Source organism: Notechis scutatus, chromosome 5 (assembly GCF_049901735.1).
Source record: "Notechis scutatus isolate UNSWTSFEM ecotype Mainland chromosome 5, rNotScu1.2, whole genome shotgun sequence".
Taxonomy (NCBI): domain Eukaryota; kingdom Metazoa; phylum Chordata; class Lepidosauria; order Squamata; family Elapidae; genus Notechis; species Notechis scutatus.
Genome location: NC_142013.1, coordinates 61,172,189 through 61,185,110, shown reverse-complemented (window position 1 = coordinate 61,185,110; position 12,922 = coordinate 61,172,189). Strand labels below are relative to the sequence as shown.

The window sequence follows — 12,922 nt, the reverse complement described above, 5'->3', positions numbered from 1 at the left end:
ACTCTTTTTATACAGACATTAATCAAAATTTATACTCACTTAATATAGTACCTCATATCTTATTTAGCATTCTCTAATTTTCCATATATTTTCTCTCTCCTACTCATTCTTTTAATTCTATTTTATTTATTCCATCTCAATTAAATAATTATATTTGCATCTTTGGTCCGTTTTCTTTCAATCACCTACTTATCCTTTCTATCTAATACAATATTTCTCCTGTAAACCCAAATTGAAGTATGACAACTTTTTATCTTCCCCCTAAATAACACTTAAAATAAAACATATTTTCCGTGCTGATTCTGCTCCGTACATTCAAAGCATTACATTTCAAAATAGTAAAACAAACAAATAATATTGAGTTTGATAAATAATAATAAAACTAAAAACAAGTAAAAAAGAAATATTAAATTTATAATATAATAAAAACAATGTTTCATGGGAAATTAAATTCTATTATTAATTCTTAAACAATAAAGATAATATTTCATAAGAAATTAAACTCTATAATTAAATCATGGCTTCCCTTTAATACATTTTTAAATCATATAATATTCTAATTTTCTAACTCAGCTTCAAATACTAATATCTACAATGCATTCTTATGTACTTTTGCAGAATCATTTTTAAAAAATTATCTCACCCCTTATCTCTGAAAAAAATTCGTTTTTTAGCATCTTGTTTAAAGCCTTTATGACTTCTCTTTCCTTTTCCCCTTTCTTTCTTCTCCATTCTAACTTTTTGACCCCTCCCCCATCTCTCCAATTTCACTCTCTTAGTCTTCCCTCTCTGTTGTATTTCTCTTTTCTGTTGCTTTCTGACATCATATCGCTTTTTCATCTCATTTTTCTTTTTCTTGGTTACTTTTTTAAGTTCTAAGTTCATCTTTTCCTTGCCCCCCTTCCGCTTTTCTTCCTCCACTAAGTGCGTTTGTCCATTAAAGATGGCTTCTTCTCCTTCATCCCAGTCTTCCTGTCGTTGTCGTATTTCTTGATAAGTAGAAATCGCCATTTCCAAAAAGTGAAAGATAGATCCAGAAGAGCCCTTATCTTCTTTTTTCAGTCTTTGAAATTCCATTTGTAATCCTTCAAAAGATAATGCCATTTTTTCTTTCTTTCTTTTTTAACGTAACCCTGATGTCTTTAACCCCCCCGCTTTTTAACAAGCTTTCACAGAAATCTCAAAGTCACAAAGCAAACCAAATCAGAGCAAACAGTTTCATTTAGCACTTTCTTTTTTCTATATTTTCACCTCCTTTAGGGTAGAATTCAAATACACACTTCCAAGATGATCTTCTAGAAGTCTTAATGTCTTTTAATCCTGTTCTTATAGGCTCAAAGCAATCTCCTTCAGTACAATCTTATAATGAGTCTTTATCTCTTCCCTTCCCCTTGTAAAAAATAAAAGGAATTTTAAGTTTTTTTAAATCCAATGTCCAGAAATCCTTTATCCCTTGGCTTTAAGTTTCAAATTAAATTACCTTCGGTGCCCAAGTAGATTTTCCAGATCTCCGTCTGTTATTTCTATGGGGAGGGAGAGTGAAGAAAAAAAAAAAACTTCCCCTTGACAGCTTTCACCGCCGCTTTCCGGTCTTCTTTGGGAAGCAATGTATCCTCAGGCAATTCAAGCAGTTCAGTTTCCAGGGTATTTAAGAGTTGTTATTGTCTCGGCTCAGCCAGCACTTTCACTTCTCCAGCTTCCTCCAGCACAAATCTTACCCGTCTGCAGGCTTCTTTGTGACGGCCATCACTGACCGCCGCTCCACCACCTTGGGAAAAAGGGTTTTTTCCGGCTGGGGAGGGGGTCTGCGATACCCCCAAACCCCTGTCCGGATCCCCTCTCTCTTCAGCTGCCTCTACAGGGCAGCCATATCCCCCAGACCCATTTGGATTGGGGGCACCTTGGCAGCAAGCGCAGCAGGAATTGCGAGCAGTCGCGAATTCCTGCTGCCGCCGAAGCCACGCAACCGGAAGCAACTGTTCTAATTCTTTGCTGTCATTTAGTAGTCATCTGAAGTGTTGCAGCCCATATCTATTTCAAACTAATATAAAATGTATTATTACCTCCAGATAACAGTTTTATGAAATGTTTGCTATTTTATGGTAATTAATAAATTGTGAATCATTGTGCATCTCCCAACACCTTGCTAAAGAAAATCAGAGAGAGGCATGGAAGATACTGGAGGAGGAAAAAAATCCTAAGATTTCATATAGCAATAGCAGCTGTGTGAGGAAGAAGAGTTTAAATAAAACATCCTTTTGTCAGTTTTCTTATTGAGTCATTAGGATTCCAGCTTCCTATCTATCATGTATATCTTGCAGAAAATCAGGAAGAATGTTTTCCAGGTTGTGCAAATTGCAGCTGAGTATATTTATATTACATTTACTGCAAAGGTGGTGGATCTTCAGGAGAAAGGCAGATTGCTATACAGAAGTATTTGGGGATATGAGGCTTTCATGGAGAGTTGATACCAATAGATTTTAATGATATGTTGGAATGCTTGTTATAACTGAGAAGCAGGCAATCTTGGTGCTTTCAATAAAAGGAACATGAATGAAGACATGAACAATCAAATATGCTTAAAGCTATGCTTAAACAGAACAATTATACCTCCTAGATTCTGCTCCACAACTGGCTGAGTCAAGCTGAAAACTCCACCTATAAAAAGAAAATTTCATCAACATTTCAAAAGTACCTGAGATAGCTATTTCTCTATACAGGTTTCATATTGCTTTGAGGTAATGTAAATAATTTGTTTGGAAATATTCTAAACTATGAATGAAGCACTGAGAAGATTTCTGAATAATCTTTTGGTTTCATTGAAAGCATTAATTATGTTCAGCTTCTGAATGAAAGCTATCCAGAGTTGTTTCATTGTGAGATGGGTGGCAAATAAAATAAAAATTTTAAAAGTACTGATAGTTCTCAATTTATAACAGTAAATTTAGTGACCATTCAGAATTATGAAAGCACTGAAAAATGTTATTTATGACCATTTTTCACACTTACTACCATTGCAGCATCCTCATGGTCCTGTGCGGATGCCCGACAACTGACTTTGACAGTTACAGGTCATGTGATCATCTTTTATGACCTTCTGACAAGCAAAGTCAATGGGGAAGCCAGATTTACTTAACAACTACAGTGATTCACTTAACTGTGGCAAAACTCATCTAACAAATGTGTAAGGATTGCCCCTTCTACTTACTTAAGAAAGTGAAGACTCTCGAAAGGAAGAATTTCAAAAGGAACAGTTTATTAAGCAGAAGTGACAGCATCTGATTCAAAGCAATGTCAGTCTACCCTTAGGCAAGACCAGTATAATGAAAGCAGCAGAGGCCCTTCTCTTTAGCCAGAATGTTAATTCAGCCATTCCCCAAGTGTGAAGATGTTGTTTCCCAGTTGCTCTGAGAAAACAGATAAGCATACATTCCCATGCCCACCCTTCCACTGACTATTAGCATGAAGTAAACCACATGGCTTTCCCTGCTATCCATCTCCCCAAGAGGTGGACAATCTCAGGCCGCTCTGGCGCTTATAAAAATATCATTTGTCACAGGCAAATGATTCAAATCCAAGACTTCCTCTTCTCCCCATTGAATGGCAATATCTCTTTTTGGGATCTGACTAACTCTCTCACTTAGCAACAGAAATTTTGAGCTCAGTTATGGTGGTAAGTTGAGGATTACCTATATCTTTTTCCTTAACTGTACAATACTTTTAACATATTGACAAAACCTAAAAGGAGTTTCCAATAAATTTGTTCAATTAGATGGAAAAAATGAAATTGATTGATCATGAGGGCATACCATATGATGATCAGACATACCATGTCTGGAGTATACCAGGTGCCATGATATACCATGTCTGGAGACATACCAGGTGCCATGTCAAATTAACATAAAACAAGAAAAAATGTGCTTTCTTTGGGAGGTAACCTAAATTTTCTCTGTCAGCTTAAGTACAATTCTTGAAATAGGACATTTTGTTTTAATTGGAATTAAACTTGGAGTTGTAGCACACCAAGTCCATAAGTAGAGATCTTTCTAACACCACTTTTCCTATGTATATTAGTTGATTTCTATTTTGATACCATTTGAGATACCTCTTTACTTTAACAAGTTGGAAACAATAGAAATACCTATTACTACTGATTGTGGTAGGGCATATGATGCTTCTATTTTGGTCTACCAAAGTTTGATGGTTTAATAAAAACAAGTAATAATTATAATCAATATGATAGTATAAGGGATCTTATTAGTTTAACATATATTTTTAGAAAGCCATTTATTTTTTGCTGCTTGGGTTTCATTTCCAAATTCTCTAATGCTTGCATCTGGTTCCCCTTGGAAGTCAACTTCAGAACAATAGGGTGTTTCAGCTGCACACTGCTCAGCTTAACATGTTAACACATTGGAAGGGAGATAAAACAGTTGTTTCTATTTCTGTGAAATCTCTCTTTTTGCAAAACATATGCAAAGCTCACATTGATTTCAGCCACCTGCACAAACCAAGAGAAGACAAAATAATGTAGACTGAATGAGATTTAATAAATACTAATACCGCTGTATAGACAGCCAGCTAGGAGTAATAGTTAAAGCATCAGGCTGGAAAATGGGGAACTGTGAGTTCCTAGTTCCTGCCTTAAGCACAAAGCCAACTGGGTGACTTTGGGCTAATCACTTTCTCCCATTCCTAGGAAGGAGATAATAGCAAAGCACTGCTGCAAATCCCTGCCAAGAAAAGTGCAAACACTTATACAGACAATCTCCAAGAATCGGATGTGACTAAATACAAGAAAAAAAATGTATAGATTATATTTACTCAATAGATGAAATCATACATGGAATAAAAATGTAAACAAGGTTGTACTCATTAGATATCTAATGAATACAACCCTGTTTACATTTTTATTCCATGTATGATTTCATCTACTCATAACTCATCTTATTTTCCTCAAAACCAGAGTTTCTCAATCTTAGCAACTTTAATTTTGGCATGCTAGGGAATTATGGGAGCTGAAGACCACACATCTGTAAGTAGTTAAGGTTGAGGAACATTGATCTAAACTAAAATCTTATTTTGACTGCTTCTTTCTATACTCCCCCCTCCAGGGGTGGGATTCTACCGGTTCACACCAGTTTGGCAGAAACAGTTGTTACCATTCCCAGTAGTTCGGAGAATTGGTAAAATGGGCCCCTGGCTGGCCCCACCCCTCTCCGCTCACTCCTCTGTTCTCTGCCCTGTCAGTCCTTATTGCGCATGTGTGACATCGTGCACATGCGCAACAATCGCTGACAACATTCTCCCCCCACCCATCCCGCCCAGTCATTTCTTATAGCGCATGTGTGCTACATCGTTTCCCTAGGTGAGTGAGGCTCTGCAAGCCCCGGTTGAGTCCTGACTCCTGGGCCAGCCTAGGCCACCACTGCCATGCCACCACTGCCGCCCTTGCCCTTGCTGCCACTGCCACCACAAGCCCCAGTTGAGTCCTGACTCCCAGTCTGGCCTAGGCCGCCACCGCCATACTGCCGTTGCCCTCAGCACTCACGTCCTAGAAAGCTTCCCCACCCACCTCACTTTCCTGGCTTGCTTAGCCACCAGTCCCGCAGCTACATGCGGCACAAGCTTCCCCCTACCCTACCTGCCTGGCTTGCTGGTGGCCGAGAGGAAGGCAAGCCAGGGCTGACCTGTCACTGCTTGGGTCCCATCTGGATTCTCGCAGCTGTGGGGCCTTGCTTGCAAGGGGCGAAGGGCGCCCAGGGAGCTATGCTGCCTGCATCACCCCTTGCCTGATGCCCCCTCCGTCTGCCACCCACCAGGCTGCACGCTTTGGCTGAATGCGGGCCACCACTGTGAGAATGATGCAAGTCAAGCCTCACAAGAGTGGATCCTCCAGACCATGGAGCCTGCACAGCAGTAGCCCACACTCAGCTAAAACGCTCAGCCCGAGGGAGGGGCAGCTTTCAGAGGGGCGATGCGGGCAGCGTAAGCCTCATGCTTCCTCGTTACTTCCTGCACTCCCCCAGCAGCCACAAGTCCCAGCAGCTGTGGAGAATCCAAGCAGGGGACAAGATGCAGGCTGGCGGGGAGCTGAATGGCGACGGCTCTGCCCTGCCTGGGTCACCTTTCCCTCTGCCACCAACCACAGGAGGAAAGTAAGTTTTGCAGCCTAGCCCAGAGCTGCCTGTGGGGTGGGCGTTTGAAGTTCCCAGCCCTTTCCTTTCCCCAAAAGAGGGAGGGGAGGAAGTCCTGTCCACAGCCCCTTTGTTTGACCTGGAACCTTGCCTGCTGGCTTTTCTGGGCAATGCGGGACTGAGTACGAACAGACAATCACACCTGATCCCTGGGACTCTGGGAGACTGGCCAGGAAGTATTAACGAGCGATGTTGTGTGTGTGTGTGTGTGTGTTTCAGGTGGGCCTCCTAGCTTTAGAAGGAGAGAGGGAAGGAAGAAGGGAAAGGGGGGGGGAAGAGAGAGGGAAAGAGAGAGAGAGAAAGAGAGAGAAAATGAAAGAGAAAGAGAGGAAGAGAGAGAGGAAGAGAGAAAGAAAAGAAAGAAAGAAAGAAAGAAAGAAAGAAAGAAAGAAAGAAAGAAAGAAGAAAGAAAGAAAGAAAGAAAGAAAGAAAGAAAGAAAGAAAGAAAGAAAGAGAAAGAAAGAAAGAAAGAAAGAAAGAAAGAAAGAAAGAAAGAAAGAAAGAAAGAAAGAAAGAAAGAAAGAAAGAAAGAAAGAAAGAAAGAAAGAAAAAGAAAGAAAGAAAGAAAGAGGGAGAGAAGAGAAAGTGAATGAGATATATGGATGGGTAGATAGATACATGGAAGGAGGGAGGGAGGGAGAGAGGAAAAAAAGGAGAGGAAGGAAGGAAGGACACAAACCCTGGCTTCAGAAGACTCTTTGAAATAGCACAGCAATCTAGGGCTGGCCTGGAAGGGATCTCGGAGGTCATCTTCTAGTACAACCTGCTCCAGCAGGAGATCCTTACAGAATCATAGAATAGCAGGGTTAGAAGGTTGTGTGTATGTGTGTGTGTGGCTGTCAAAACTCCAAAAACAGGCCAAGTAGCTCTGGGGAGGTCAGTCATAAATTAGAACACTTGCGAAGCAACCAGTCATTAAGCGAGGACCACTTGTATTTGGTTTGCCAGTCACATGGCCACCTGGCCACGCCCACCAGTCACATGATCACCAAGCGACGCCTACCTGGTTACGTGACCACCAAACCACACCCAGCCAGCAAGCCTCGCCCACCCAGTCACATGACCACCAAGCCACATATTAAGTCACTCCCACAGAACCGGTTGTTAAAAATTTTGAATCCCACCCCTGCCCCCTCCCAGTTCTATAATATTTATGATATTATTTTGATGTACTGTAGATAGCATTCAAATCTGGTCATTCCAGTGGCTTATAATGGGAATTAATGTATTCACATTTTATTTTTCAGTTCCCTTTCCAAAGATTTGAAACATGAAACTTGCCTTTTATTTACAGCAACCATTCACTGTATTCACAATGTAAACAGGCTATCTACTATGATGCCGAGATCTGTTTCCTGATTATAATCACGCCAACTCACATTTAATCAAAGGACAAAATAAAATGATCAGAATTGATCAAAAAGAACTTTTTGATCAATTCTACTGTAACACTCAGATTTCAAACAGTAAAACCAGATCACCAATATGATTACATTCTTTAAAAGACCTAGGTGAATGAAATAGGTATTATCTAATGCCAGAAAGAATTGCAGTTCTGAATAATATCTTGTTTTGAACAATTATATATAAATAAAAACAATTCTATAGTAAATTTGATATCACAACTCTGTGATGGGTATTATAACATTGCTAGAACAACTGTTCTAAAGGGATGTAGAAGATAGCATCTGCAATAATTGAGATTTGAATTTAAGTATGAATTTTTAAGGAGAGAAGGGTGGACATTATTCTGAACACATGGAGGTTTATCTAATGCATGTAAGATGAAATAAGGAAACAGATTGTTGCAAGCCTTAGTTTTCACTTCCTTTTCTGGAGGCGAAAAAACCACATACTATATGATAATCAAACTCAGCTCAGATTCATAACAGTTCTCATTGTCATCATGGGTAACTGGGTAGAGAACGAGGGGCTTTCCATATTTGTCATTGTAAGTACATTCGTTATGCATTTCAATTTACCAGAGCTAAAATCCATTTAATTTTATAAAAGCATCTTCAATTCAAGAGGTGCAAAAATCTAAAATTGTCTTCCTGTTTTGAATGCATTGTAGTTTTAATATATGCAGTATTTAAACAACAATTAAAACAATTAAATATAGAGAACTCTCAATGAAATATGAACTGTCCTGTTGGAAAAAATGGGAAATAAATATGATTTGTAAAAAACAAGTTTAGTTAAAGGGTGGTAGCAATTTAAGGGCTTGCAAAAGAAATAGGTGCCTTTTATAAATTATTATAAATTGTTATGTGAGTTATGTGAGTAGACATTTTATTTATGCCTTTAATTGTGTCTTTTTTCTCAACCAGCTAGTTTTGAATACTTTTTTGGATACCAGTATAATACTAACGAAGGTTTTTTTTGGATTAGTATAAAACTAGGCTGGACCACGAGACCGTGGTTTACTGAATTTCATATAATTTCTCATTATGTATTGTTGTAGATATTTCCTTCAGAACTAAGTAATGATCTATGTTATTAGTCACATATAACAAAAGGTCAGGTTTCCAGGTAGATTCCAAAATGTGGACTAGCTTTCTGTGCAACTTTTGAAGCATACTAAAATATAATTAAAGAGCTTGATCAGTAAGCAAACAAAGTTAATGAAATTGAGTGTTAACCCCCCTCCCCTCCCGATGAAGGGTAGGATTTTAAGATGTTCCACTTAATTTTGAGAAAACTCAACTGCATTTAACATGGCTATGATCAGTCTTTGAGAAAATCAGGGTATAGTCACCATCTTGCCTCTGCTAGAGAAGGGGTCAGGATGTTAAACAGCAGCACCACTATTAACAGTAGCCAGTGCTATTCTATTGCTCACAGTTAGGTTGAGGATGTGAGTTGAAATTTAAAAACAGCACCTGCAAAGTGTTTGAATTTTGATCACATGACCATGGGGTCCTGCAATGGTCATGTGAAAAAACAGTCATAAGCCACCTTTTTTCAGTGCCATTGTAACTTTGAACGATGACTAAATGAACTGTTGTAAATTGAGGACTGCCTGGATTGAAAAGTGCATACTTTGCACTTGGGGAAAGAAGCCCAGCCTGCATGGACTATAATGCAATATAATTGTCCTATTTGGACTCGCTGTTGAATGTAACTGTTAAAAGTAGAATTGGTTCAAATTGGGGTGCATAACCTTTTGACTTTGCTGCTTTTTCCAAAATCTGGGCTAGAGTTTCCAGAAACTTATTCTGATCACTAGATCTTACAATTATAGTAAAGTCCTGAAAATAATTTTAGGCCATGTTTTTCTTCTTTCAGCTGGTATGGCTGGGTTTAAATGTTTTCCTCTTTTGGTATTACTACTTAATATATGATAAAGGGCTGCTGTACTACTATACAAGAGAACTTCTTGGGGTAAGTCCTACAATCACGTGCTGTTTGTTCCCATATTTCAGTGTACTTCATCATTGTTCTAATGTTTACTGGATATTGCTGCTAATTGCAGCTCAAAATGTGCATCTCTGATTTATATTGCCAATTCTAACTTTTCAAGGTGATAAGTCTAAAAAACAATACTTGTGATATCTTCTAGAAATCCACAAGAGAAAGCAGGCAAATGACCACACTGAATAACAAGTCTTCCTCCTCAGCTGTTCTTTAGTAATGTTGTATATAAAGTCTGTATGGCACTAGGTCATTAATGCCAGAAGTTTCTCAGGGAACTCCCAGAGAGTTAACCAAAATAGCCGTTCATTTCCAGTAAAGTCCACGGGTTCACAATTGAATCTATTAATTTTAAGATGCAGATAAAGATAGCTCCAGGAAGTTTATCTGAGTTCTCCCTGAATCTATAGGTAATAGTGCTTCAAGCTTAGTCTTCTGGTTCTCTCCTTTTGACAAACAATTTATTCTATATTGATGAGATCTAAAGTTCCTTTGGCTGTATTCATTCCCAACAATGCCTGCCCTCTGTTAAGAATCAACTTCATTGGTTACCAATTTCAAGATGTGTCATTTAGCATTCCCAGAATTTCTCAGGCAGCTTCAAGCACATATCTTAAATTTGCTAAATGGCTGGGGAATTCTGGGACTTCAAGTCCACACATCTTAACATTACTAAGGTTGAGAAACACTGGTGTACTCTCTCATAATTTGTAGGTTATTAGCAATGCTTCATTTCCCCCCAAATTTGACAGTAAGATTTTTTCTGTTGTCATCCAAATGACAATTGGATTGATTGAGAACCCATCTGTGATTGTAGCATTTTCTGTGCAGTTTGAAGAGGTCCAGTTAAGCCTTCAATGTTTCTCTTTGCTTTGGGAAAAAACTTTGGCAACTTTCTTCTCAGTAATGCTAGCATAGGCAAAATACTTTTCCTTGCTTCTTTTAGCAAGAGAGAAACTACCGGGGAGAGCAAAGTTAACCCCAGTCCCAGCCAGTGATCCTGATCAGAAGCCCTAAAAGTTAGATTTAACTTTTCCCCATAAATTCTAATTATTGCTTCCTCTGCTGTTAATTTTAACAGGCCAAGGGTTGTTGTTTTTTTCTGAAAATATACCGGGAATAAATAATACAGTATGATATGCTGAGAGTGAAAATCTAAATACATATATAGAATATTTTTCCCTGATAAAAAGTCAGTATCTTTTTCTCTGAAATGTTGCAACTTTGTTTCAGCTTGACTGTTATAAAATGCAGCTGTCTATTAAGCAATCTTAGAAGTCGCTGTTCAAGCCTATTTCCCTTTTTTTGTCTTTCCACTTCATATTAATGGTCAAGTAAACCAAATATAACACTCCTTGTTTAAAAATAATCCTTGTTATCCACCTCCCAAAATGAAGTTATTGGAAATTCTGTTACATCTATTACAAAACAGAAGAAACAATGTCTGGTGCATCAGGATTCATTTATTTCTCCTCTCCTCCCTCCATCTCTAGTGGGAAGAATCTGGCATCAGCCACTACTAGAAGGGGAGGGCAGTCTTCCGGGAAATATTCTTAAGTGTTGCTGAAGAGTATTGCCCCATCAAGAACCCAATTCTTCTTGCTTTATGCAGGAATTGGAAGCAGAGTTTGAGCAAGACACAAAGGGAAATAGTAATAAGAGTACATTGCAAATTCATCTGGTTTAGTACTAGCTAGCTAGGTAGATATAGAGCAATGCAGGCTGTATAGCAGGGTGTCCAACTTTGGCAACTTTAAGACTTGTAGACTTCAATCCCAGAATTCCCCAGCCAGGTTGGACATCCTTGCTGTAGAAAAAAACAGTCATTTCTCCCCTTGTATTAGTCTAAAAGCAAATGAAAGTGTCTTGAAGTTCTGAAGGGAAACTAATTCCAAAAATTACAACAAATCAATGATTTTTGAATTGAGCAGAAATGTTTTAAGAGTGGAGGAAAGAGAAAGTTACTGGATAAGAAGGGTAGAAACCACAAAACAGATGTAACTGTTAAGAGAGTGCCACCAAAAACAACATTGTACAGTTACAGGGACAATATGCAATCGTTAGAGTCTCAGGAGAAACCACCTTTGTTCCTCTTAAAATACCTTTCTTCCCAAATTGTGTTTAAGCAATGCTATGGTGTTCTTTTCCTCCATGCTCCATCTTCTGATAACCTTTCTTCTGGACAAGATGGTCATCCATAGGATCATTTAAAATAAGCTGAGGTGTTAGTCTTGCCTCCATAGAAACTTTGAATTTCAATAATTTCACTTTGTCTCTTAGAACCAATATTGTGACCTTCAGTTAGTCTATGTTATGCCAACTATGCAAAGTTTCTTGGTATACATTAGTTTGCAGTTAGTATTTATTTCAGACTTAATCCTCTTTTCATATTCTCTTCATATTCAAATATATTGCAATAGGTTTTTGTAAATGGCTCCCCAAAAACTCATGGCTTTTCAGATGTTGCTAAATTACAATTCCCAGCATCCCTTTCTATTAATCGTATTGGCCAGGTCTGCTAGAATAGCTCGACAACACCCATAGTCCCTATATAATTTTAATGTTGATTCTCCCTTCTGTGCAGGAAACCCAACCCATTAGGGTTTTTAGTTCTGTTTCGATGTATCCTTAAATGATATTGCTTGGTTAATTTTGATCCATTGTCTGATGTTTAGCCTTATTTGGCATTGGCCCGGGCACCTGCAGCATGTCTGAATTTCAACTGCCTATTAATTCTGCTTCCTGTGTGTAGAAATCTGCTTTCCTTTCTCAGAGGCTCAAGTGCAGTAAGTATTTACTATTTTTAATGAAAAAAATAATAATAATCCTAAGCAAATGAGGGTTGTCTTCTGTTCTTTTAATCTTGTAAATTACCTATTATTAATACAAATATTGTGATAGTGAGTGAACTTTCACTGAACATGGTTCTGACTTCTTTGCACAGCTGAAATTCATTGAAAAGGACTCTTATGCCCACCCAGTTACTGACTGGATCAAACATCATATAAGCCAGGATTTTCTTAATCAATGTGGTAAATCAACAATAAAGACATAAAGCTAAAAAATAGGTTTATTCATGCATACTAAGCTATGGTTTGTTTTAGTCATGATTTTCTAAACAATTCATAAACTAACTAGTTAGTCTTAAATACAAGCAGTATGATCAGGGATTTGATTCTACCTGGTCAGACCGGTTCAATAGAACCGGTTGTTATGATTCTGCGCAGTTCAGAGAATTGGCAAATTGTGCCACTGGCCGGCCCCTCCCCTTCCCACCCTGCCCACTCACTCCTTACCTGGCATGCACGCCA

At 38.5% G+C, this 12,922-nt stretch overlaps 1 protein-coding gene across 2 annotated transcripts in view; it reads left to right on the top strand.

Moving 5' to 3' along the window:
* The first annotated feature begins 8,039 nt into the window (after positions 1 to 8,039).
* The window catches only part of CYBB (cytochrome b-245 beta chain), a 32,290-nt gene continuing 27,407 nt past the window's right edge, over positions 8,040 to 12,922 (top strand). Inside the window, exons 1-3 of one of the 2 annotated variants that reach the window (XM_087966837.1) lie at positions 8,040 to 8,148; positions 9,486 to 9,581; positions 12,364 to 12,397. In XM_087966837.1, coding sequence (XP_087822963.1) covers positions 9,538 to 9,581; positions 12,364 to 12,397 — 78 coding nt within the window. In that variant the 5' untranslated portion in view covers positions 8,040 to 8,148; positions 9,486 to 9,537. Of the gene's footprint in view, positions 8,149 to 9,485; positions 9,582 to 12,286; positions 12,398 to 12,922 lie in introns of both variants that reach the window. The other variant, XM_026686170.2, reaches the window with a different exon arrangement.